This window comes from Cucumis sativus, chromosome 5, assembly GCF_000004075.3.
Source record: "Cucumis sativus cultivar 9930 chromosome 5, Cucumber_9930_V3, whole genome shotgun sequence".
NCBI classification, from domain to species: Eukaryota; Viridiplantae; Streptophyta; class Magnoliopsida; order Cucurbitales; family Cucurbitaceae; genus Cucumis; species Cucumis sativus.
Window position 1 is genome coordinate 29,998,072 of NC_026659.2, and position 21,579 is coordinate 30,019,650.

The window sequence follows — 21,579 nt, forward strand, 5'->3', positions numbered from 1 at the left end:
GAATTGATTGTTAATGTGTAATAATGTTTTAAAAATAAAACAATTACTATTATTATGTCAATGATTAAATGACATTTATAAAACCTAAATTTATAGTTATTACCTTTTTAAAGGTACTGCTATTTTCATAATCATAATTACATTTTTTTAGAGAAAATAGTTAATTGTTCAAAAATTCCAATTCAATCTAAAACTATTTCTTTTTCCCTTATAAAAAATTCGTGGAATAATATAGTTTCCTAAAACTTTTCTTAAATATTTAATTATTAATCAATGCTCTATTTTCATCAAAACTAATATCATTCATTTATGATAAAAGGAAATTAATAATTGGTTTAGGATTTTAACATATATAGTAGCTAAAATAATAATTTTAAGATTTCTTCCATATTTTGTAAAATAAGTTTTAAGAAATTAGGTCTATAACCAAATTTGTTATTTTCACAAAAATGGCAAAAATAAGTACAACCCACTATTTACCTTCTTATCACTAATATACCCTTAAGAGATTTTATACACTTTATACATTTAATGTAGTACTAATATATACGTTGGACATATTACTAATACACACTTGGTGCGGTTGAAATAACTATCAGTTCCAATGATGACTAGTTATTTAAGAATCAAGTTGTTAACTCCACTTTTTGTTTGACCAAAGAGATTATGAGCCAATTAATGATTGTTTAAACAATTTTTTTTAAAGTCATACGAACAGAAAGACTAGCAAAGATCCTTCTCAACAAAACAAAATGTAGAGTTTAAAAACTCGGACACTCATAACCAAGTTAGACTACTCTCCTAGACTCGATAGTCGAACAATCAAACTCAATGATCACTCTCTCATTTTGGGTAACGATTGGTCAAATAATCCATCTCATGCATCATCTTTCATTATGTAGTAAAAAAAAAAAAGCAATTCAATTTCTTTTAAGAAAATATTTGCCACATGATATATTTATTTAAACAACTATCTCGACAAGATACATCTAAGTTTTTTTTTTTTTTGTTATTAAATTTTTTATGAACATTTAAATTCTTAACCAATTTTTGAAAATAAAAACAAAGTTTTGATTTTTTTTGCTTTCAAAATTTTGTTATGATGTTAAAAACTAGAGAACGAAAAATAGAGATGGATGGATGAAAATTATGTTAATAAACATCATTAGTAAAGAACTAAAGGAATATCAATTATGAGTCTAAATTAATTTTTAAAAGTATTAAAAACTCAAATACCAAATTATACTATTTTAAAAAGGTGTTTGGTCCACCGATTTGAGAATGGTTTGTTAAATAATTTCACTAACTTTGAATAACATTCGTACCCTAATAATAAAAAAAAAAATCATGTTTCCATATTTCACTTTTTGCATGTTCATCAAAAGCTTATCTTGGTAACTCCACATTCCAAATATAGAAATTTTAATTCGGTATCTTCGACCTCATAACTCAACAATCGTGAACTCTAAATACACCTAAAGATGAGTTAGATGCAAAACTTTCAGTTTTTGTAGGCTTAGACACTAAAATTATAATTAAATAATTGTAATAGAGTGACAGAAAGGGAAAGAGAGAGTTTGTGAGATGACATAGTTTACCAAAAGTAGGAGTGCAGTCACCAACATTGAAACACCTGTACAACAAACTTGTTCCACTATAATGCAATGAAATGATGTCAATTACAAATCTCTGAATAATTTTTTCAAAAAAGTGGAATTTTTATGGAAACCAAATGTACCCGCAAGTACATAATCTTCTTAGAGCCTTCATTTCTATGCCACGCCAAAACAATTTGCCAGCTTTATACAGCCTTTGGGCAGAGTGATTAAGAGAAATTTTGAGTAATACCAAAAGAACTTCTCTTCTCTTTGTAAGAAAGAGAAGAAAAACCGAAGCATCACCATTCACCAACCCTTTTCCCCTGACCCCTGTTTTATTTTTGCATTTGGGGTTATTTCCACTTCATCTTCTCAAGTTTTTCCTCTGTTAAACCTTCAAGATGGGGGACAAAGATGAAGTCTTGGAAGCTGTTGTGAAGGAAGCTGTTGATTTGGTACCTTTAATTTGTTGCTATATGGGTTTTTTTTTTTCCTTCTATGTTTGTCCTGTTTTTTTATTGTGTTCTTGGTTATTTTTGTTTTGGGTTTTTATTGAGCTTCTTGAATTTTCAGGAGAACGTTCCACTTGAAGAGGTTTTTCAAACGTTGAGATGTAATAAAAATGGTTTGACAACAGAGGCTGCTCATGAGAGGTTGGCCATTTTTGGGCATAACAAGCTTGAAGAAAAGAAGGTTTTTTCACCCCTCTCTTCACTACTTAGTATAGTTTTGTGTGAAGCTCGAAAGAAAAAGATGTTAAGTTTATCTTGCTTATAATAAAGTTTTTCAATTATACTTAGCTTGAATCCTCTGTTTTTGGAAGATATGTACTGCAAGGAGAGAGTAAGTTCTTTCATATATTGGATTTCTCTGTTAAAATTTAGTTCTTGTGATATCTTTGTTGATTCTGTGGTTCTTTATGTTGCAGGAGAGTAAGCTTTTGAAGTTCTTGGGATTTATGTGGAACCCTCTCTCATGGGTCATGGAAGCTGCAGCTATAATGGCTATTGCTTTAGCTAATGGAGGAGTGAGTTTTTAGTCTCTTTAGTTTAATTTATTGATAATGAGAAATGGAAATATTTATGCTAACTTATGTTTTTAATTTCCATTTCTGATCAACTACTGAACTGTTTTCCTTTAGAAATGAAGATGCAATTAAAATAAATCAGTTAGTGGTCACTGGTGATCATGTTGAATATTCTATTGAATTTGTCCAGGGATGTTTAGTTTTCGACTGTAGTTTTTTATGGGCTAAGTGCATGTTTTTTTGCAGGGGAAACCTCCAGATTGGCAGGATTTTGTTGGGATCATAACTTTGTTACTTATCAATTCGACTATTAGTTTTATAGAGGAGAACAATGCTGGAAATGCTGCAGCCGCTCTCATGGCTCACCTTGCTCCGAAAGCTAAGGTTCACTATGATCCCCATGCTTATAAATCATGAACTCTTATAGATGAATATAATGTATCTGAAATGTTCATTTTTCAATTGGTTTTCAGTTCATCATATAAAAGGTTTTTGTATTTCAAGTCCTGCATGTTTGTATCTTTATTACTTTTCACTATTTGTAGGTTCTTAGAGATGGGAAGTGGGTAGAGGAGGAAGCATCAGTCCTTGTTCCTGGTGATATAATTAGCGTCAAACTCGGTGACATTATTCCTGCTGATGCTCGCCTCCTTGAAGGTGATCCTTTAAAGATCGATCAAGTAATGTTATAACCATTTCTAGTCTCCTTTTTCCTTCCTTGTCTTTTGATAAATATTCAAACAACCTTTACTGTTCTTGAGATGACTTACTTGAGTGTCTGGGTCGAGTTTGCAGTCTGCTCTCACAGGTGAGTCGCTTCCTGTGACTAAAGGCCCTGGCGACAGTGTCTATTCAGGTTCAACATGCAAGCAGGGAGAAATTGAAGCAGTGGTTATTGCTACTGGTGTTCATACATTCTTTGGCAAAGCTGCTCATCTTGTAGACTCCACGAATCAAGTGGGTCACTTCCAAAAGGTAATAGACGGCCATGAAGGATCAAATGTACTTTAATCTAAGGGATGAAATTACAGACTTGACCATTTTGCATCTGATGTCCTATGAAGTCTGATTGTTTGATAAAGTTTGAATGTAAATATCTTGCTAGCCATTGACATTGTTAAGGGTTGTTTTTTTGTCAAATAGGTCTTGACTGCGATTGGAAATTTCTGCATATGTTCCATTGTTGTGGGTATGGTTGTTGAGATTATTGTCATGTACCCAATCCAACATCGGCCGTATCGACCAGGAATCGACAATCTCCTAGTTCTCCTAATTGGAGGAATTCCCATTGCAATGCCAACTGTTTTGTCGGTCACAATGGCGATTGGGTCACACCGTCTATCTGAACAGGTAGCTAAATCTCAATGCTAAAACATTTGCTGCTATATATTTGCTTAAATTTGATTGTTTATGGTGGATGTCAACTTATCTTGATGTCTTTAACAGGGAGCTATCACTAAACGAATGACTGCAATAGAAGAAATGGCTGGAATGGACGTGCTCTGTAGTGACAAAACAGGAACACTGACCTTAAATAAGCTTACTGTTGACAAGACTCTGATAGAGGTTATTTGAGGATTCCACTATCCATGTTTACATTTGTAATAATTTGATTCTTCTACTTTATTGTCCTGACTCACTAATATTTGGTCTCATTAGGTTTTTGCCAAGGGAGTGGACGTGGATACTGTCGTTCTCATGGCAGCTCGAGCATCTCGAGTTGAAAATCAAGATGCAATTGATGCTGCTATAGTAGGGATGTTAAGTGATCCAAAAGAGGTAAGTTTGAAATAACGTTTCACCTTCAATAAAATCTAAGCTGGATATTTTCAATTCATTTTGAATACTGTGTTATGAACAGAAAATGAACTGCTATTTGTGTTCATGATTAATATGTGTATCCTTTCCCCTCCTCTTTCTATTTCATATGTGATGAGAAAAGGCACGAGCAGGCATTCAAGAGGTTCATTTCCTTCCATTCAACCCAACTGACAAGCGAACTGCCCTAACATACACTGATACTGATAGTAAAATGCATCGAGTCAGCAAAGGTGCTCCAGAGCAGGTAGAAAAAAATACACATTTTTTCTGTTTCTTTGTTGTTCCCACTTTCCAGGATGAATACTAAAAATATTTGACATTTTGACATTAGATCTTGAATCTTGCACACAACAAATCAGAGATAGAAAGAAGAGTTCACGCTGTGATCGATAAGTTTGCAGAGCGAGGATTGCGCTCTCTTGCAGTGGCATACCAAGTAACTGCTTTGGTTCCATTTGTTCAATTCTCCGTTCAGTTCATTTGCAATCGGTAGTCAGTTATCGTTTAAGTATTTGCTCACAACATCATCAATACCTTTTACAGGAAGTTTCAGATGGAAGAAAGGAGAGTCATGGTGGCCCATGGCAATTCATTGGTCTAATGCCTCTGTTTGATCCCCCTAGACATGATAGTGCAGAGACAATTAGGAGGGCTTTGAATCTTGGTGTAAATGTTAAAATGATCACAGGTCTACTTTTATAGTTCTAACACTTGAACACACCAGAGAAATTTGAAAATATCTATCACTAAATTGTTAAAATTGTAGTGCTTCCTGTAGAAGCAGCTTTGCTTCTAATCCCCCACAAATTTGTCTTTAACTGAACTTGCTTCTAATTTTGTTGTCAATTTAGGTGATCAACTGGCTATAGGAAAGGAAACAGGACGCCGGCTTGGGATGGGAACGAATATGTACCCTTCATCTGCATTATTAGGACAGAACAAAGATGAATCAATTTCTGGATTGCCTGTTGATGAGTTAATTGAAAAGGCTGATGGATTTGCTGGTGTATTTCCTGGTAATTCTCTATTTTAAAGTATAACTCATCATGTTAGTTTCATCACAAACTAAGACAAAATTAGCCCAAAATAGTCAGTCTAGCAACACGGCAACATAGGGACTCGTGACTTTTGTATACTTTACTAGTCAGTGCTAATATTCAAGTTACTACTATTGTTATCTTATGTCATTCATAATGTTATCTACTATCGGTATTTGCTTGACTGCAATGCTTGCTACATTGTACAGAGCACAAATATGAGATTGTGAAACGTTTACAAGCTCGAAAACATATATGTGGAATGACTGGAGATGGTGTTAATGATGCCCCTGCTCTTAAGAAGGCCGATATTGGCATAGCAGTTGCAGATGCAACTGATGCAGCTCGTAGTGCTTCTGACATTGTTCTTACTGAGCCTGGTCTTAGTGTTATTATAAGTGCCGTTCTAACCAGCCGAGCCATCTTCCAGAGGATGAAAAATTACACGGTACACTTGCTTTCTCAATTTAGACACAAGGATTTTCAAGTACAAAGTTAGTTATAATGCCGATTCCATTACTGATCGATTGAATTCATATTTAATTTGACAATGCATTTGATCAATTTACTGTTGCAGATTTATGCTGTTTCCATTACAATTCGTATCGTGGTAAGTACAGAATCTTATTGTCAAGAAAACAAATACAACCATGGCCCTGTATCACCCTCATCTAATTTGGTTTTTCCTTTCTTTTTGGACAGCTTGGATTCATGCTGCTGGCCCTTATATATCAATTTGATTTCCCACCTTTCATGGTTCTAATCATTGCTATTCTAAATGATGGTATGCAATTGGTTCCTAAACTTAGAGACATTAAGATTTCCTTCTTGTTTAGTAAACAGAGAGAAATATAGCTTTGTATGTGTATTGATATTTTGTAGCTCAACTGTCTTATCTTAAAATACATTTATGCTTGCCAGGTACCATAATGACAATATCGAAGGATAGAGTGAAACCATCTCCTCTGCCAGATAGCTGGAAACTGGCAGAGATTTTTGGCACTGGTATTATACTTGGAGGTTATTTGGCTATGATGACCGTTATTTTCTTCTGGGCAGCTTACAAAACGGACTTCTTTCCTGTGAGTTTTAGTAATTTTGTCCAAATTTTCCCAGTTTATGGTCAGCAAAATATTTAGTTCCAGTGGCACGATGATTGGATTATACATTTGTTGCCCAAAAACCTGATAAGAATAGATCGAGCAATAATTGGATGCATCATGGGTTGAACCCATCTTAACCTAAAAATAGGTTTTTTTCAGAAAAAAAAAAAAGAATAAGGAAGAGATGGTCACATGGAAAACTACCATTTTGATCTTTCACAAACATGTCATTTGAAGAACTTCAATGCTATTAACCTTTTTGAATCATTCCATATCAAAATCTTTAGAAAGAGTTTCATTATCACACGCATTGACCTTTCTGCCTAATTTCAGCGTACATTTGGGGTTTCTAGTCTTCAAAAGAAGGACGAGGATGATTTCCGAAAGCTGGCTTCAGCAATATACCTGCAAGTGAGTACAATTAGTCAGGCCCTCATCTTTGTGACAAGATCTCGAAGTTGGTCATTTGTGGAGCGTCCTGGCTTGTTATTGGTTGCAGCTTTTATTATTGCTCAGCTAGTAAGTGAACTGTTAAATTCTAGCCACATCTTAACTTTTGACTTGGTATCTTTGATTTATTATTAATCATCATACATGAACAGATTGCTACACTGATTGCTGTCTATGCAAACTGGAGTTTTGCTGCAATTGAAGGAATTGGCTGGGGTTGGGCTGGTGTGGTTTGGCTTTACAACCTCATCTTTTATTTCCCACTTGACATAATCAAGTTTGCAATCAGATATGCCATTAGTGGTAGGGCATGGGACCTTGTCATTGAACAAAGGGTATGAGCCTTTTTGCTCCTTAGACATCACATACTTGAGTTAGAATTATTCATTTCTCTGATTCTGAGTTTACTTCTCCTACAGATTGCCTTTACAAGGAAGAAAGATTTTGGGAAGGAAGAGCGCGAGCTCAAATGGGCACATGCACAAAGGACACTTCATGGCCTGCAGCCACCTGAGGCTAAGATGTTCTCGGACCGCACAACTTATACAGAACTCAATCAAATGGCAGAGGAAGCAAAACGCCGAGCTGAAATTGCAAGGTAAAATCAATTGGAAATTGAAGTCTATGCATCTACTAATGCCTAAATGAATTCTTACCACTAAGAAAATTATTATAAAAGCTAAAAATGAAATGACATGAATAACTCCAGTTTAAGAGCCTCCCACTGTATTATCGCAGCCTAATCCTTCAGCTACCACAGGTGCTGGATTCATTTTTAACACTTCAAAAGAAGGATTAAGTGCAGCTGACTTTATATTGTTTTGTCGCAGGCTGAGAGAGCTGCACACACTGAAAGGTCATGTCGAATCAGTGGTGAGGCTGAAAGGTCTTGATATCAACACGATTCAGCAGTCATACACAGTATAGAGAACAGAGGATTTCAAATCTGCATAGCTGCATAGTATAGTTTACAAATCATAGAGAGAAGATCCATCCGTATTTCTTATTTGGTGTATAAAAGTCCTTACAAACATATAATTTTCCATACTAGAACAAGTGATTCCAAATCCGTAGAATGAATGTCTGTAATGATCATCACTGGTGTCATTCCCTTTGTGTAGCTCCATGATTATTGCCTGGAAGTTGAAAAGTTATTCAAAGGGCGACAATATATTATTAGAAAGTGTCAGGTTGCAGGTGGTGAATATATATCCATTTGATTAAAAAGACCTGAAGCATTTTTGTCAAAGAGTTCCGTATGAGCTATTGGGAAAATAATGTACTCTTTATTGATGAATATCAGGTGAAGTTCGTTCCCACATTGTACAAATTACGAACATAAACTTACAAACCCTGCGGCAGAAAAATAATCTATAAAATATTGGTTTCTTTTGTCGGTAAGGAAACACCATTCTATCCACGATGCACTAAAAATTCTCCGTAATAAATATTTCAATTAGATTTCATAGAAAGGGCACTGGAGTGCCATGCTTCTTGTTTACAATGGCCATGGCCATATAACGAGTGCCCATTCCGATGGGTGCCTCTTCATCAGGCCCCTCCCAGAAGGGTGCCTCACCTTCACCTACCAAGCGCCAATATCCAGTCCTTAGAGACTCGGCCTGCTCATCTGTGCAATTTTCCAGAAGTGCCTCGACTCGAAAGTTGATGCCAAGTGAACCTAAAAACTGAGACTGAGTCATGGGGCCGTACACAGCAACATCGCCTGAGAGAGAGAATAACAATCTGATTTCAATCCTCCCTTCAGAGAAAATAAATATGTACAATAGAAAACACAAATTAAAACCAACAAAACTAGAATCTTTAAACATCCCAGAAACGGAGCAAGAATTTTTTAGGGGAAGAGTACTGTATTAATTGAAAGAATGAGAGTACAGCCGAGTAACTAAAGAAGAGCACCTGAAACTAAAAGCTCAAGTTGATAATCATGTTAGATTCGATACTTTAATATTAAGAAATGCTAAAGACGAGCACCTGAAACTTCCTCAGCAGCATGCCGTATTGAAGGAAAATCAACGTATGCACTAAGATCAGCTGAACCAGGATTGTCGAGGATGTTAACAAATTTGTGTTTTCGAATTGCCTGCAAAAGTCCATAGGGAACCAGACCATTTTAAGTTTATGATAGATTATTGTCTATTTAAAAAAAATAGAACCTGCACTTTGATAATAGACGTTACGAGCATGCATGCTTGCTTAGCAGTATAATCATCTATTTGGTAAAAGAAAATTTACGACTGACAATAGCAATTTTCTGAACCTGCAAACTATCTGAAACAACTCCATTTAGGCCATAATCGATAATAAGCGCACCACCTCCATCAGAACTTATTCTCTCCGCAATAGTTTGAGTCAACTCCATTGCTTTGGGGCAAATCTCCATCTGATTGAGTTTAGCGATCTCTTCACTTGAAGACCATTTGCATCGTTTCATCAAATAGAGAGCTGCAGGTGTTGGTTGGGGAGAAAGAACAAATTTAAACCTATATGATGCAGTTAAAAATTGTCAAATAAATAAGATTAGATTTGCAAAGAGACTAATCAGAAAACAAAACTATTAATCCTTACGTTGAATCTTCTGCTACATCTACCATTTTTTCACTCCAGCCACGAGAAGCTCTCTGGATAGGGTGAGATATCAAGTTCAATATTAAATAAATAGATAAATAAATGTTGAAGTGTCTTCTTCAATGAAAATGAATAATTTACTAGATTTGACTACAGAAGCATGGATATGCCAATGATCTATCTGTCATGAAGTATCTACAACTTATGTGTGACAATATATTCATTTACTCAGAAAATAGGCAACAAGATAGTAGACAATCGGCAACAAAGTTTCATTAAAAAGTTGGCAAGATTGTTTTTTTCCATTGATAGTAGAAAAAATACAAGAAATGTTGAAGAACCAAAATCCGATAGTAAGTAAAATGTTGAATAACCAAGGTCGTCAGAGTATAGTGAAGTGTTGATTTGCAAGCATATCTTCTTGATGTCAATTTAGTTATAATCAATACAATGAAGCTAGTTCCCAATCCACCACTTACAATCAATACAATGTATCATGCCAAAGCTAGGATATAGGATACGAACCTGAAATTGGTGTACTGGTAGGGCATCATAAAACTCATGAGCAATAATGATTGTGGGCACTGGAAAAGAGAGTCGTAAACAGAGGAAGGAGAAAACGAAGTGAGACTACTAACAAATGAAATAGAAAAATATACGAGAGCATTTAACATTTAATAATTAAATATGAATCCACCCCAGCAGTTTGTTATCCTAATTCACATTTCTAGAGCCACAAGAAATGCGCAGAGTCAGACACAAGAATATATATTATATATATATCAGTTCACAGTAGGATGGTTGTCACTGCAGCTCGGATGAGATGGTGATGAATGGTATTTCATTCCAGTAAGCTATTAAAAAAACCAAGAATTGCTTATAAATGATTTTGAACATTCTTGGAATCTAATTTCTCAATGCCTTGCTATGAAATAAAGATTGCTGAACTCAAATTCAGTTGCATCATGCTTTGTAGAATAAGTATATTGAGAGAAAAAGAGAACTAGCACAGATAGGGAACTAAGAATATGGGAATGAATAAAGAATCTAGATACACACATCCAGAGGGGACCTGCTCCAATGTGGGATGCCATGACACAGGGGTTCCAGCCAATGTGCTGACGCTGCTTTTTTCAACCCCATCAGCTTTATTAGCTTCATCTCTACATTTCAAGGTAGAGTGCTGAAGCTTCTGTAATGCTGGACTACACTCTACAAAGTGCACATGCAACGAATTGGTGAAGTTCTTAAGTTTGGAAGCACCCTGAATTGACAAAGGTGTTTCACTGATTAATGGAAACTAAATAAAGGTCCCTTATTTACTTTCATATAAAAATAAAATAAAATAAGGCAAATGCAAATAGAAATCAATTATAAGAAGTATGATCCTTACACGTAGCAGATCAGCCATGAGAGTTCCTCTTCCTGGACCCAATTCTACCAAATTCACCTTTTCTGGTCGTCCCATTTGCTCCCAGAGACACATAGCCCAGACACCAACCATCTGACGTTGGTAAGCGTAAGCAGTATTGAGACAACATTGGTTTATATAAATATAAATATATTTCATTGTGTTTGGCTCTGCAATATACTAGTGGAACATGAAAGACAATACAATACTGAGAACATAAAATTCCTGATGAATTACCTCGCCAAACATCTGACTCACTTCAGGAGATGTTATAAAATCACCCTCTGCCCCAAAAACATCACGATTAATATAAAACCCAGCTTTAGGATTTGTCAAAACCTCTTCCATATATTCAGCAATTGAAATAGGTCCTCCACGAAACTGCCACATTTACAAGAAAAAGTTTGTGGCATGGAACGAAAAATTATTCATCGAGGAAAACTAACAAACTCCGTCTAGAATTTGCGTTCTTTAAAATCCCATCAACATGATAATTTATAAAACATAGAATATTCAATACGATTAAGACACTCATCCTTCCAGGATTTACAAATTACTCAAAGAAGTCCCGCCCCTCATAGTCAGCATGAAACCGAAGACAAAATTCAGAATAATTTCATAAAAAGGAATCAATGAATGAACTTAACCCACAAAAACGAACAAAAAATTTCTTCTTGGGCCAGTATCCCAACCAAGCAGGAACTCAGAGGCATTTTTACAAACACCCCATCTACAATTATAAAGCGGAAAGAACTCACAAGAAACACACGAAAGAAAACGAAAAAATAAAAAATAAAACCTTGATAATGCCCTTGAGATGCTTGACAAGCTCAGTGTCCGAAGAAGGCTCATGAGAGTGCTCTGCCATTCACCACCCAAAAGACCATCTCATTCATCTCGACATGTAAAAGAAAAACGTAAGCAAATGAGAATTACCAGGTGGGTTACAGAGTCCAGAGCGATCAATGGAGATTGTGGATGTTGAAGGTTCAGAAGAGAAGGATCGTTGATTAAGGAGGTCTTCATTCTCCAGGTGCTGAACGACAGTACCTTCCGGAATCTGAGAGGAAGAAGAGGAAGAAAAAAACGAACTTGGAGGATGGAAAGAAGCGAAAATGGGAGTGGTAGAGTAGTGGGCAGCGGCTGCAAAGCGGCGAGCGAGAGCCCGCGATAGTAGGTGTGTCAGCATTGTGTAGCGCAATTGAGCGGAAGAATGGCCACAGGGAAGGCGCACTATTATTTACAACGTCTAACCCCACTCTCAAGTTTTTAACTTCAAATTCTTTTTTAATCTCAAATCTTTTAATTGATCTGCAGCTAATTATTTGGATAATAAGTCATAGAACAAAAACCAAGGAAAAGAATAGAAGAGTCTCAATCCTCCCAAACTTTACATAAATATATTATGAACACATTTTGATTACGGAGTCGTCTCTTTTAGGTAAATGTATAAATGTATTGTATTATACAACACGTGTTAATGCAAATCAAATGTGGAAGGTTTTATTAAAAAATTTAAACAATTTTTTTCCAACAAAAATTTTAACATTTTTTTTTTATATTTATAACCTATTTTTATTTCTATAGAGTTAAAAAAAAGAAATTGCGTTGATTAAGAAATACAATAAAAAAAATCCTAGATTCACCCTTTTTATCTTGTTTCTACATAAATTAATGCTCCAATGATGTGACCTCAAATATTCTTGTATTTCTATACCATTGTTCATATAGCATGCTTGAGATAATAATATTTTTCAATTAGCATAACTAGTTTCATACAATTAACGTAGTTAGTTGATGATTTTATAACTATAAAAATATTAATGAAAATCATGTCTAAAAAGAATAAATGAAAATATAGGAAGTTAGAAGGATTTTGGAATTTAAAATAATAAAGGGTAATTAGTATTTAGATTTTAATTATTAATTAATTTAACAACTCACGTTAGTTTAGAAATTTCTTTTGAATTTTTATTTAACAAATTTTTAAAATCAACAAAATTACTATTAATGTTATACTTACAAGTGGTTAGATGAAATGAAAGTGGCAAAATGAAAAAGAGAAAGTTTCTCTCTACAAATCGTTTTACATATAGTATAGATTATTATGCATATACATATATACAATGGTTTAGGGCTACGATGGATATAAATTACAAACTCTAGATTTCATAAAGGTTACGGTGAAAAAAATCATTCTTACAAAAATTTTCAAATTTTGGTTTTCAATTTTTCGTAAATCCCAACTGGGAGTGAGTAACTTGTAGTTACCCTCTTCTTTATTCTCAATTCAATTCTCAGCACCTCTCGTCGGACGCCGTCGCGCAGTTGTCGTCGTTCTCCATATCCCGCCGCAAGCTCGCCCTTGCATATTCCCTCCCTCCTCTCTCTTCATCTCCGATTTTGAGGCAGTGCCAAAGCTCAGAATCCACCCACAATTTTATCTTCAGGTGAATACTCTCTTCATTACTTTGAAATCATCAGTATTAGTAGCAATATCAGCAAATGAAGACCATTCTAAATTCTGAAAGTACTCTTCTTTCTGCCTTTCGAATAATTTTCTAAACTTTCCCACTTCGAATTTCTAGTATGAACTTTGGTAATGAATGTCATTTTTTCGAGCCTGTAATTGATTTCTTTTCAATTTATTCTTGTAAGAACTGCGGGTTCAAACCCCTAGACCCGCCAACTATTTTCTTTAATTATAATCAATTTATTGAACGAATCAGTGACGCCTCGTACAACTCGATCGTTGTGTCATTGGCGGAGGTGCAGAGGCGCTATTTATAGTCTCAGTGAGTGCAGTCAGAAGGTCACCATTTGAAATTAGTTGATCTAGCTGGGGAAATTTTCGCTTTCGGGTTAGTCATGGCGTATGGTGGTCCAGCCACAGTGGCTGGCTCAGCTTCGGCTTCTTCAATCAGACAGGTCAAGCTGGACAGAGAGAGCGAGCTCAGGATTGAAGTTGGAAGTGACTCGCCTCTCCGTTTGCGGCTGCTCTCCGGTAACGCTGAGATCTTCGGCACTGAGCTTCCTCCTGAAATATGGCTCACTTTGCCACCAAGGCTGAAAATTGCCGTAAGCTTTAATGAACTAGGCTTTCCTGTTGCCCAATTTGATTTACTGAGGTTTTAGAACTAATTTTGATTTCAAATTTCTTTTTGAGTTATCGTCTTTCTCAGATTATCATTTTTAGCATGCCTTTTAGTTTGAAGATTGTATTTATGTAAGAGGATGCCTCTGCTTTGTCCTTCAATTCTTGTGAAGTTTTAATTTTGATGTTAAAGGTCTTCACTTGGTATGGAGCCACACTTGAAATGGATGGGGCGACTGAAACTGATTATACGGCAGATGAGGTATAAATTTTGCTGGTTTGTAGTAGCTATGGATTGTATTTATTATTTATGTTTATGAAGGAGATGGTTCTTTTTGCACTAGCAATTCTTCTTTCAATAGCTAAGATCCAATTCTCTATTTTTTGTTGAAGACACCCATGATTGGTTATGTGAATGTTCATGCCATACTTGAGGCACGAAGAAGCCGTGCTAGAGCATCATCATCTGATGATCCTGGTTCTACTCAGGTTCTTATTTTCCTTTTGAATCAAGTTTTTTTTTGTCTCAGCTAGTTGTTGATCTGATGTGATAAAGTCAGTTTTGGCATAATTCTTGTGTTTATGTGCTCTCATTGATATTAGTATACTGTTTTTTAATTTATTAGGGTCCAAGGGTAATTGTTGTGGGACCTACCGATTCGGGAAAGAGCACCTTGTCAAGGATGCTTCTTAGTTGGGCTGCAAAACAGGGTTGGAAGCCTACATTTGTGGACTTGGATATTGGCCAAGGTTCTATAACAATTCCTGGATGCATTGCTGCTACCCCTATTGAGTTGCCCATTGATCCCGTGGAAGGTATTCCACTTGAAATGCCGCTGGTTTACTTTTATGGACACACTACTCCAAGGTAAATAATTTGTTGAGTTAAGTATCGGTATTTATTCTTCTTGACCCAGCAGTTTTTATTTTTAAGCCAATAGGAATATGTACTAATGCCCTAAGTTTGAGGTTCTTTAACAGCAATAATGTTGATCTGTACAAAGTGCTTGTGAAGGAGCTTGCTCAAGTACTGGAGAGGCAATTTACTGGCAATGCAGAATCTCGAGCTGCTGGTATGGTTATCAACACAATGGGATGGATTGAGGGAGTAGGCTATGAGGTACTGAAGCTTCCATACAAATTATGCAATTTTGTTACGCATCCTGTTTGCTAATTGCGATTACCATTATTGCTTTGCTTATGCATCATGGTTCCTGTGTATTGTCTTACTGCAGCTGCTTCTACATGCAATTGATACACTCAACGCAAATGTTGTCTTGGTTTTGGGTCAGGTAAGCTGCTGCTTTTTGTTTCCTCTCAATTCTTATACTTGCTTTGCTTTAACTGGAAATTGGAAATTGGTGCGATCTCTTCTTGTACTTTGTTGTGTTTTCATTTATGTATTGGTTGCCTATAAACAAGCGTTTTTTTAATATTATAATGAGATTCTACTCCCTCTGTATCAAAGGTTAGAAAGAAGGAAATGAAGTACATTTTGTGATCAATTTGGAAAAGTTAAAACAAATGAATATAAGATACTCTCTAAATTCAAATGAAAATGTTCTTATAGAAAAAATATTATACGGTCAAGTACCCAACCTCTTGAAGCAATATACTAGCTAGTAGTTTCTGGAATAATTTACTGTTACATTTTTCATTTTCTACTATTTTGCAGGAGAAACTTTGGAGCATGCTCAAAGATGTACTAAAGAACAAGCCTAATGTAGATGTTGTGAAACTTCAGAAGTCGGGTGGAGTTGTATCCCGAAATGCTAAATTTCGTCAAAAGGCCAGGAGTTACAGAATAAGGGTAAGCGAGCAGTAAAAATGATGGATGGTTGGTTTTGTTCTAACACACTCCTATTTCGACATTTCAAATGAAAATGGCAACTGACTTGGGTTCCTCAGTCTTGATGCAATGTATCTGACCCACATACCAAAATGTATTTTTGTCATGGAATTCCTATTGTTTCATTTTCAAACTGACAAGATTATCGTGAACTGTTGTGGTGTTCTCAGGAATATTTTTATGGTCCTGCAAATGATCTCTCACCACACTCGAACATTGCAAACTTCAGTGATCTTTTTATTTATCGTATTGGAGGTGGGCCGCAGGCCCCGCGTTCAGCTCTGCCTATTGGGGCAGAACCTGCTGCTGACCCCACTAGATTAGTGCCTGTCAACATTAATCGGGATTTGCTCCATTTGGTTCTTGCTGTTTCATTTGCTAAAGAACCCGAAGAAATTATCTCAAGGTGATCGAATCTCTTTTGGAATATTTCTTTTCTTTTCTTCATTAAATCACATTTCTAGTCTCTTCTTTTTTAAAGTTTGATTACCATCCTTTTCCTTTCCTTTGACGATAATGACAGCTTACCAAATATCAGATGCCTTTTTTCATATTACTGGTAAATACCAATGACATGCTTTACTTGTGACTGAACTCCAAAAAGAGTAGAAGAAAGCCAACAGTCATCATTGGTTATGCACTAAAATAGAATCCAACTCTAACCCCTTTTACTTAAGACCTGATTCAAATTCATATTGATTTCCATTTTACTATAACATAACATCATATTAGTTCATATTTTACATCTACAATTAACTTTCCACATTGGATTACTTTACTAGCACTTCTCAAAATGGTGGGGCTATTAATTTGAAGAGCTTTAGCCAAAGCATTGGGATATGAGGATGAAACTTTTAAAAGTGAAGTTAAGGTTAAAAGCATTGGAGACAAATTGTAATGCAACTTCTTACTTTCCAAGTTTAATAATTGATTTCCTTTTTTGGGTGCAGCAATGTTGCTGGATTTGTTTATATTACTGACATCGACATCCAAAGGTTTGAACTAAACAATATCCCAATGATTTGGTTTAAAATGCATATGATAAGTTGAAACAATAGCTTCTTTTGAATCTAACAATGAAGTTTGTGAATGACAGGAAGAAAATTACATATCTTGCACCATCGGCCGGGGAACTTCCAGGCAAGTATTTGATCGTCGGAACCTTAACCTGGATTGAGACCTGAAATCCAATACCACAAGTTTGTTTCTTTTATTTGAGACATTAGGGCAGAGGAAGTAAAAGAGGGAACCATAAATTTTCAGAGGTCAAAAATCATTGTGTAGGCATTAGATGTGAATAGATATACTTCAGGAATTTGTGTTGTGATGCACTGTGCAATTTTAAATATGAAGGTTGATTTTTTAAAATTATTAGATGTTAGCCAAAGATAGAGGTATCAATTGTCATGTCAATCTTAGTTTCAATTCTTAAACTTTACTGCGGGTATAAGCATAGCTCATTTGATGTAAGGCTTATATTTTTGACTAAGTTGATAAAAGTTTGAATTTTTCTTCGGTGAAAAAAACTTTGTGATTCTATTAGTTTAGGGTTACAAATTTTTTCCGTTATTGGAAGCTTAAATAACCAAAAAAAAAAAAATACAAAGAGGGAAATACTGTCTTGTAAATAGTTGTTGATAGTTGAGGATTGGTTTGGTTTTAGTTAAATATTACACAAATTTAGAATCTAACATCATTTCTTTTGTATTTGAATGGTGAGGTTTTCTTTCAAGGATGAAACAATAAAAAAAAAATTAAATTAAACGAGCTAAATGACCATGTCACAAGTCACAAGTGTTGAAAATCACTTGGATAGGACGAAGTTAGAGACTAAAGAGTGTGTTAGACTTTTGCGACACCGACGAATACGAGAGAAAAGGATAATTTAGAACGCTATCACAAGTCTTTGTCTAAATGACCATCTCTCTTACTCTAAAGTTTTAGAACTTAGTTGAATACATGAAAGTGATAATACATGAAAGTGATGGTTTATAATATAACCTATAAATTGTATTTAACATTTGTGGAAGTGATTATATTTTTGTGAATTAAGAATCTTCTTAGCCTTTTTCTTTGAATGAAAAGCGTTTGATATATAATAATGCTTTGTGATATTAGAGGTTAATAATATTTTTCTAAATCAACAAAAATTGAACTTACTAAATTATATTCAAATGGGTAACAATCCTTCTAAAAATGGCAAAGTAGCACTATCAACCGGCCATCAACTAAAAATATAACTTCAAACTAATTCTATTAAACTAGATCGATCATCACATCATAATTCGATGATTCGATTTTTCACTTCCACGTTTATACTAAACACTCAAGAAATCGACTAATTCGTTTGCTTTAAGCAAGGAACATTCGGAATTACAGACCCATCTTTATGTCCATCAACAACATTTTTACAGTACGATGATGTGATATCTTCTTCTTCTTCATCTTCAATGATAGATTTTAATTTAATATCTTTCATCAAGATATTTCTACATGGTTCTGTTTCGCTACAAGCAAGATTCACTGCAATTTTACTTTTTGATGTTCCCGATACTCTATTGTACAATACATTGCTGACTTTTACCGCCGAAGTCTGCAATATATACAAAATAAACAATATTTTCAAATACAACAAAATAAACTAAAATGTTTATTACTAAGGGAAAGAAAATTACTATACTTGGTTTTTGCATTTTTCATGGTCGCAATAAAATTGATCGATGATGATTGGATTTAATGAGCCACGAGAAACTATGCCTTCAAAGATGATGTTTCTTGCATATCCACTCCCACCCTATTCGCATAACACAATTATTTTCCAAATCAATTACAATTTCTTTTACATAAGTTATATCAATTAGTAATAATAATAGACAGAGGGAAAAAGAATAATGCTTAGATGTAGCCGTGGATTCTTTGAAAAGAAAAAGAAAAAAAGAAGAAAAAGTTTGTATTGATGGATGCAAAATAAAAATAATTAACGATAAAAAAACAATCTCTAATAGCCAAGTTCAAGGTAGATAAATTTAGAGTATAATATGTGATTATGGGTTTTTAATTGATTAGGGGAAAAAATTAGAGAAATTGTCCAAATTAGCAAAACAAAACTTTCATTTTCATAACTCATTTTAGAAAATTTGTTAGAATAGTTATTTTTCTTTTTAAAAAAAATGTAATTATTTTTAAAAATAATCGTTTTTATATAAATAGTTTCTAAAGTCTATAGAATGGTTTCAAACATCTTTTAACTTGTTTTCAAAATAAAACACCCCAACACTCGTACCTGCCATGTTTTAATTCTAACTCCATTAGTTGTGTCGGTAAAAGTTACATCTTTCACGTGAATAAACTCAACTTTTTCATGATTGCCATGTTTACCCAGGCTTCCAATACTGACAAAGAAAACAAATTAAGTTGTAAACTTAAATAAGAAATTAATGTTAAATGGGACAAAAATGAAGAATAATTAAATTAAAGGTTATCACCTAATCCCATGTCCCGGACCACATGCAATCTTGGAGATGTTGATTCTATATGAACCATCCCCAATTGAAATGCAATCATCTCCTAAAAAATTTATAACATATAGTTACTTTAATATACTTAGAAAAATTCATGCATTTTGGAGGTACATCAATAAGATACACTCATTATTAAACACAAAGAAAATAATTAAATAAAGTATAAGATTAGCTAGGTACCAAAATATACAGTATTTAACCTAATTAAAATATTTAACCATGTGAGAATTATATTTGGATCATTTGATGGACTAAACATTAAAGCATAAGATAATGTATATATAGAGAGAAAAAGAAAAAGTGTGTTACCTGTACGAATACTAGAACTAGTAATGGAGATTTTTCGAGAATGTTGAATATGAATTCCATCGGTATTAGGACTATCACCCGGTGCTTCAATATATAGGTTTTTAACAAATACATATTTTGAGTTTTCAATAGCCATATGCATTTGGGGACTATCCTTAAAAGCTATATTTTTTATATGCACTTTCTCGGAATCTTCCAAAATTAAACTCTGAAATTGCAATTACCAAACATAAATAAGTTTCCTTTTGCACAAAATCCAATTTCATATATTAAAAGAAAAATGAAATCAAAGATTACTCACAGTTGGTCTTCTTGTACAAACCTGCCAAAAACAAAAATATTAATATAAAAAGAAAGTGAAACAAATAATAAATTAAAAGAATGAAAAAGAGAAATACTTTTTCTTCATTTGTGCATAGATCCCACCATGTATTTCCTTGAGCATTGATAGTGCCAGAACCTTTAACTACTAAACCTTTCATATGCTTCAATAAAATCCATTGTCGACATTGTTTTCCTTCGTATTTCCATGCCCATCGATCTTTTGGTGCAATTAATTCTCCATCAATCTAATTTAGTAATTTTACAACCAAAATTCAAATTCATTACACAAAATATTATAATTAAACTCTAACTCATCCCTAATTTGTATTATCATTTATATATATACCGTTCATGTGAGGTTGAGATTTGGAAAGAAAAAAAAAGTTAAATATTCTAAATAATATATTGAGTATATATCTATCCAATTTTCTAAATAATAATAATAGTAACTAACTAATTTTGCATTATATTTTCGGGTCATATTCCTATAAATATATTTCTAAATTATAATTTAACTATCCTAGCAAAACCCTAGAAGAGTATTTTAACTTCTACCATTTGAGTATATCTAGGTCTAACAAAGATGATTAAATTAAACTATTTTTAACCTGAAAAAGCTCAATTAATTTAATTTGTTATTAAGTAACTCCTAATTCTTAATTAATTTCACCATTTTGAAACACACATATTATATTCATAACTAAGTATCACCACAAGATCATTTCTTTTGAATAAAAAAGGAAATGATAACTTAAAAATTAAAGGGAAAAAAATCATAATAATCACATCAAAATAAACCTAAAATATATGAATAAGAATACGAACCACAATACTAATGATATTTGTTTTTGTAGACTTGCAATCGTAACCATCGAGAGTGAAAGGTTGAAGTAAAAATGATTTGCCAGGAGGAACCAACATTATTGGAGAAGTCTTTGAATTTGAAGATTTACATGCAGCTTTCCAAGCATCAAGAAAAGCCTATGCATGCAAACATTTCATATTAAAATGAACAAAATGATACCAAACGAAAACAAAAATAGAGATTGAAAATTTTCATATTTACTTGAGTATCTTCAGTATTTCCATCTCCAACAGCTCCATAGTCAAGTACATTGAAAGTTTTTGATGATGAATTAATTTGGAGAAATTGAAGAGAAATTATCAAAATAAGAAAAAAGAGTTCCATTTTTGTTTTAGCAATTTTGAGACTTGACTTTGTGTTTGGGTTTTTACGGTGCTTATATAGATTTTCCAGGAGGTTAAAATATTATATAAATTGAAAGATTTTTTATATACCAACAACCATGTATATTCACTTTAGATTATTGTTATAACTATAACATAAATAATTTAGAACCTATTTTTCAACTCAGGGTAAGGTCTCAAGGTGGTTGGGATTTCAATTTTTTTTCCTGCCCATTGGAAAACATTTTAAATTTACAT

At 34.0% G+C, this 21,579-nt stretch overlaps 4 protein-coding genes across 4 annotated transcripts; 2 read left to right on the forward strand and 2 right to left on the reverse strand.

Annotated features, from left to right (window-relative positions):
* The first annotated feature begins 1,999 nt into the window (after positions 1-1,999).
* On the forward strand, positions 2,000-8,271 carry LOC101211115 (ATPase 11, plasma membrane-type). The gene is made up of 21 exons (XM_004148637.3): positions 2,000-2,053; positions 2,172-2,291; positions 2,527-2,625; positions 2,872-3,009; positions 3,171-3,305; positions 3,421-3,600; positions 3,769-3,975; positions 4,072-4,191; positions 4,285-4,404; positions 4,568-4,690; positions 4,778-4,882; positions 4,990-5,134; positions 5,298-5,462; positions 5,693-5,931; positions 6,061-6,093; positions 6,186-6,267; positions 6,405-6,565; positions 6,920-7,105; positions 7,189-7,371; positions 7,456-7,634; positions 7,867-8,271. Exons 1-21 carry the CDS (start codon positions 2,000-2,002, stop codon positions 7,961-7,963), a joined length of 2,871 nt encoding a protein of 956 aa, XP_004148685.1. The 3' UTR covers positions 7,964-8,271.
* Positions 8,272-8,300: 29 nt separating this feature from the next.
* LOC101211365 (protein arginine methyltransferase NDUFAF7, mitochondrial) lies at positions 8,301-12,284 on the reverse strand. Its single transcript, XM_004148638.3, has 10 exons — positions 11,973-12,284; positions 11,836-11,897; positions 11,274-11,417; positions 11,019-11,129; positions 10,685-10,889; positions 10,151-10,209; positions 9,626-9,678; positions 9,318-9,540; positions 9,032-9,140; positions 8,301-8,762 (listed from the first exon to the last, which is right to left on the reverse strand). Exons 1-10 carry the CDS (start codon positions 12,223-12,225, stop codon positions 8,500-8,502), a joined length of 1,482 nt encoding a protein of 493 aa, XP_004148686.1. The 5' UTR covers positions 12,226-12,284; the 3' UTR covers positions 8,301-8,499.
* Positions 12,285-13,185: 901 nt separating this feature from the next.
* Positions 13,186-17,505, forward strand: LOC101211613 (protein CLP1 homolog). The gene is made up of 11 exons (XM_004148639.3): positions 13,186-13,486; positions 13,766-14,114; positions 14,324-14,392; positions 14,524-14,619; positions 14,757-14,998; positions 15,112-15,250; positions 15,366-15,422; positions 15,806-15,940; positions 16,150-16,385; positions 16,930-16,974; positions 17,076-17,505. The coding sequence occupies exons 2-11, from the start codon at positions 13,905-13,907 to the stop codon at positions 17,161-17,163; spliced, it is 1,317 nt and encodes a 438-aa protein (XP_004148687.1). The 5' UTR covers positions 13,186-13,486; positions 13,766-13,904; the 3' UTR covers positions 17,164-17,505.
* Positions 17,506-18,115: 610 nt separating this feature from the next.
* LOC105435712 (probable polygalacturonase At1g80170) lies at positions 18,116-21,250 on the reverse strand (the record flags this gene model as incomplete). The annotated part of the gene is made up of 9 exons (XM_031885909.1): positions 18,116-18,572; positions 18,660-18,773; positions 19,263-19,371; positions 19,465-19,546; positions 19,810-20,017; positions 20,111-20,131; positions 20,208-20,378; positions 20,959-21,114; positions 21,200-21,250. Coding segments are annotated over 9 exons (1,167 nt in total), but the record flags the coding sequence as incomplete, so codon positions are not given.
* Between the last annotated feature and the right edge of the window lie 329 nt (positions 21,251-21,579).

What these genes read in the sequence shown, in the direction of transcription:
- LOC101211365 (XM_004148638.3), bottom strand. Translation starts at nt 12,225, where the DNA reads ATGCTGACACACCTACTATCGCGGGCTCTCGCTCGCCGCTTTGCAGCC. An exon ending in TTGTTTCAGATAGTTTGCAG is followed by an intron (nt 9,141 to 9,317) that starts GTTCAGAAAATT and finishes GGACTTTTGCAG; the next exon opens with GCAATTCGAAAACACAAATT. An exon ending in TGCTGCTGAGGAAGTTTCAG is followed by an intron (nt 8,763 to 9,031) that starts GTGCTCGTCTTT and finishes TCTCTCTCTCAG; the next exon opens with GCGATGTTGCTGTGTACGGC.
- LOC101211613 (XM_004148639.3), top strand. Translation starts at nt 13,905, where the DNA reads ATGGCGTATGGTGGTCCAGCCACAGTGGCTGGCTCAGCTTCGGCTTCT. An exon ending in CACCAAGGCTGAAAATTGCC is followed by an intron (nt 14,115 to 14,323) that starts GTAAGCTTTAAT and finishes TTGATGTTAAAG; the next exon opens with GTCTTCACTTGGTATGGAGC. An exon ending in TATGGACACACTACTCCAAG is followed by an intron (nt 14,999 to 15,111) that starts GTAAATAATTTG and finishes GTTCTTTAACAG; the next exon opens with CAATAATGTTGATCTGTACA.
- LOC101211115 (XM_004148637.3), top strand. Translation starts at nt 2,000, where the DNA reads ATGGGGGACAAAGATGAAGTCTTGGAAGCTGTTGTGAAGGAAGCTGTT. An exon ending in CCATTACAATTCGTATCGTG is followed by an intron (nt 6,094 to 6,185) that starts GTAAGTACAGAA and finishes CTTTTTGGACAG; the next exon opens with CTTGGATTCATGCTGCTGGC. An exon ending in ACCTTGTCATTGAACAAAGG is followed by an intron (nt 7,372 to 7,455) that starts GTATGAGCCTTT and finishes CTTCTCCTACAG; the next exon opens with ATTGCCTTTACAAGGAAGAA.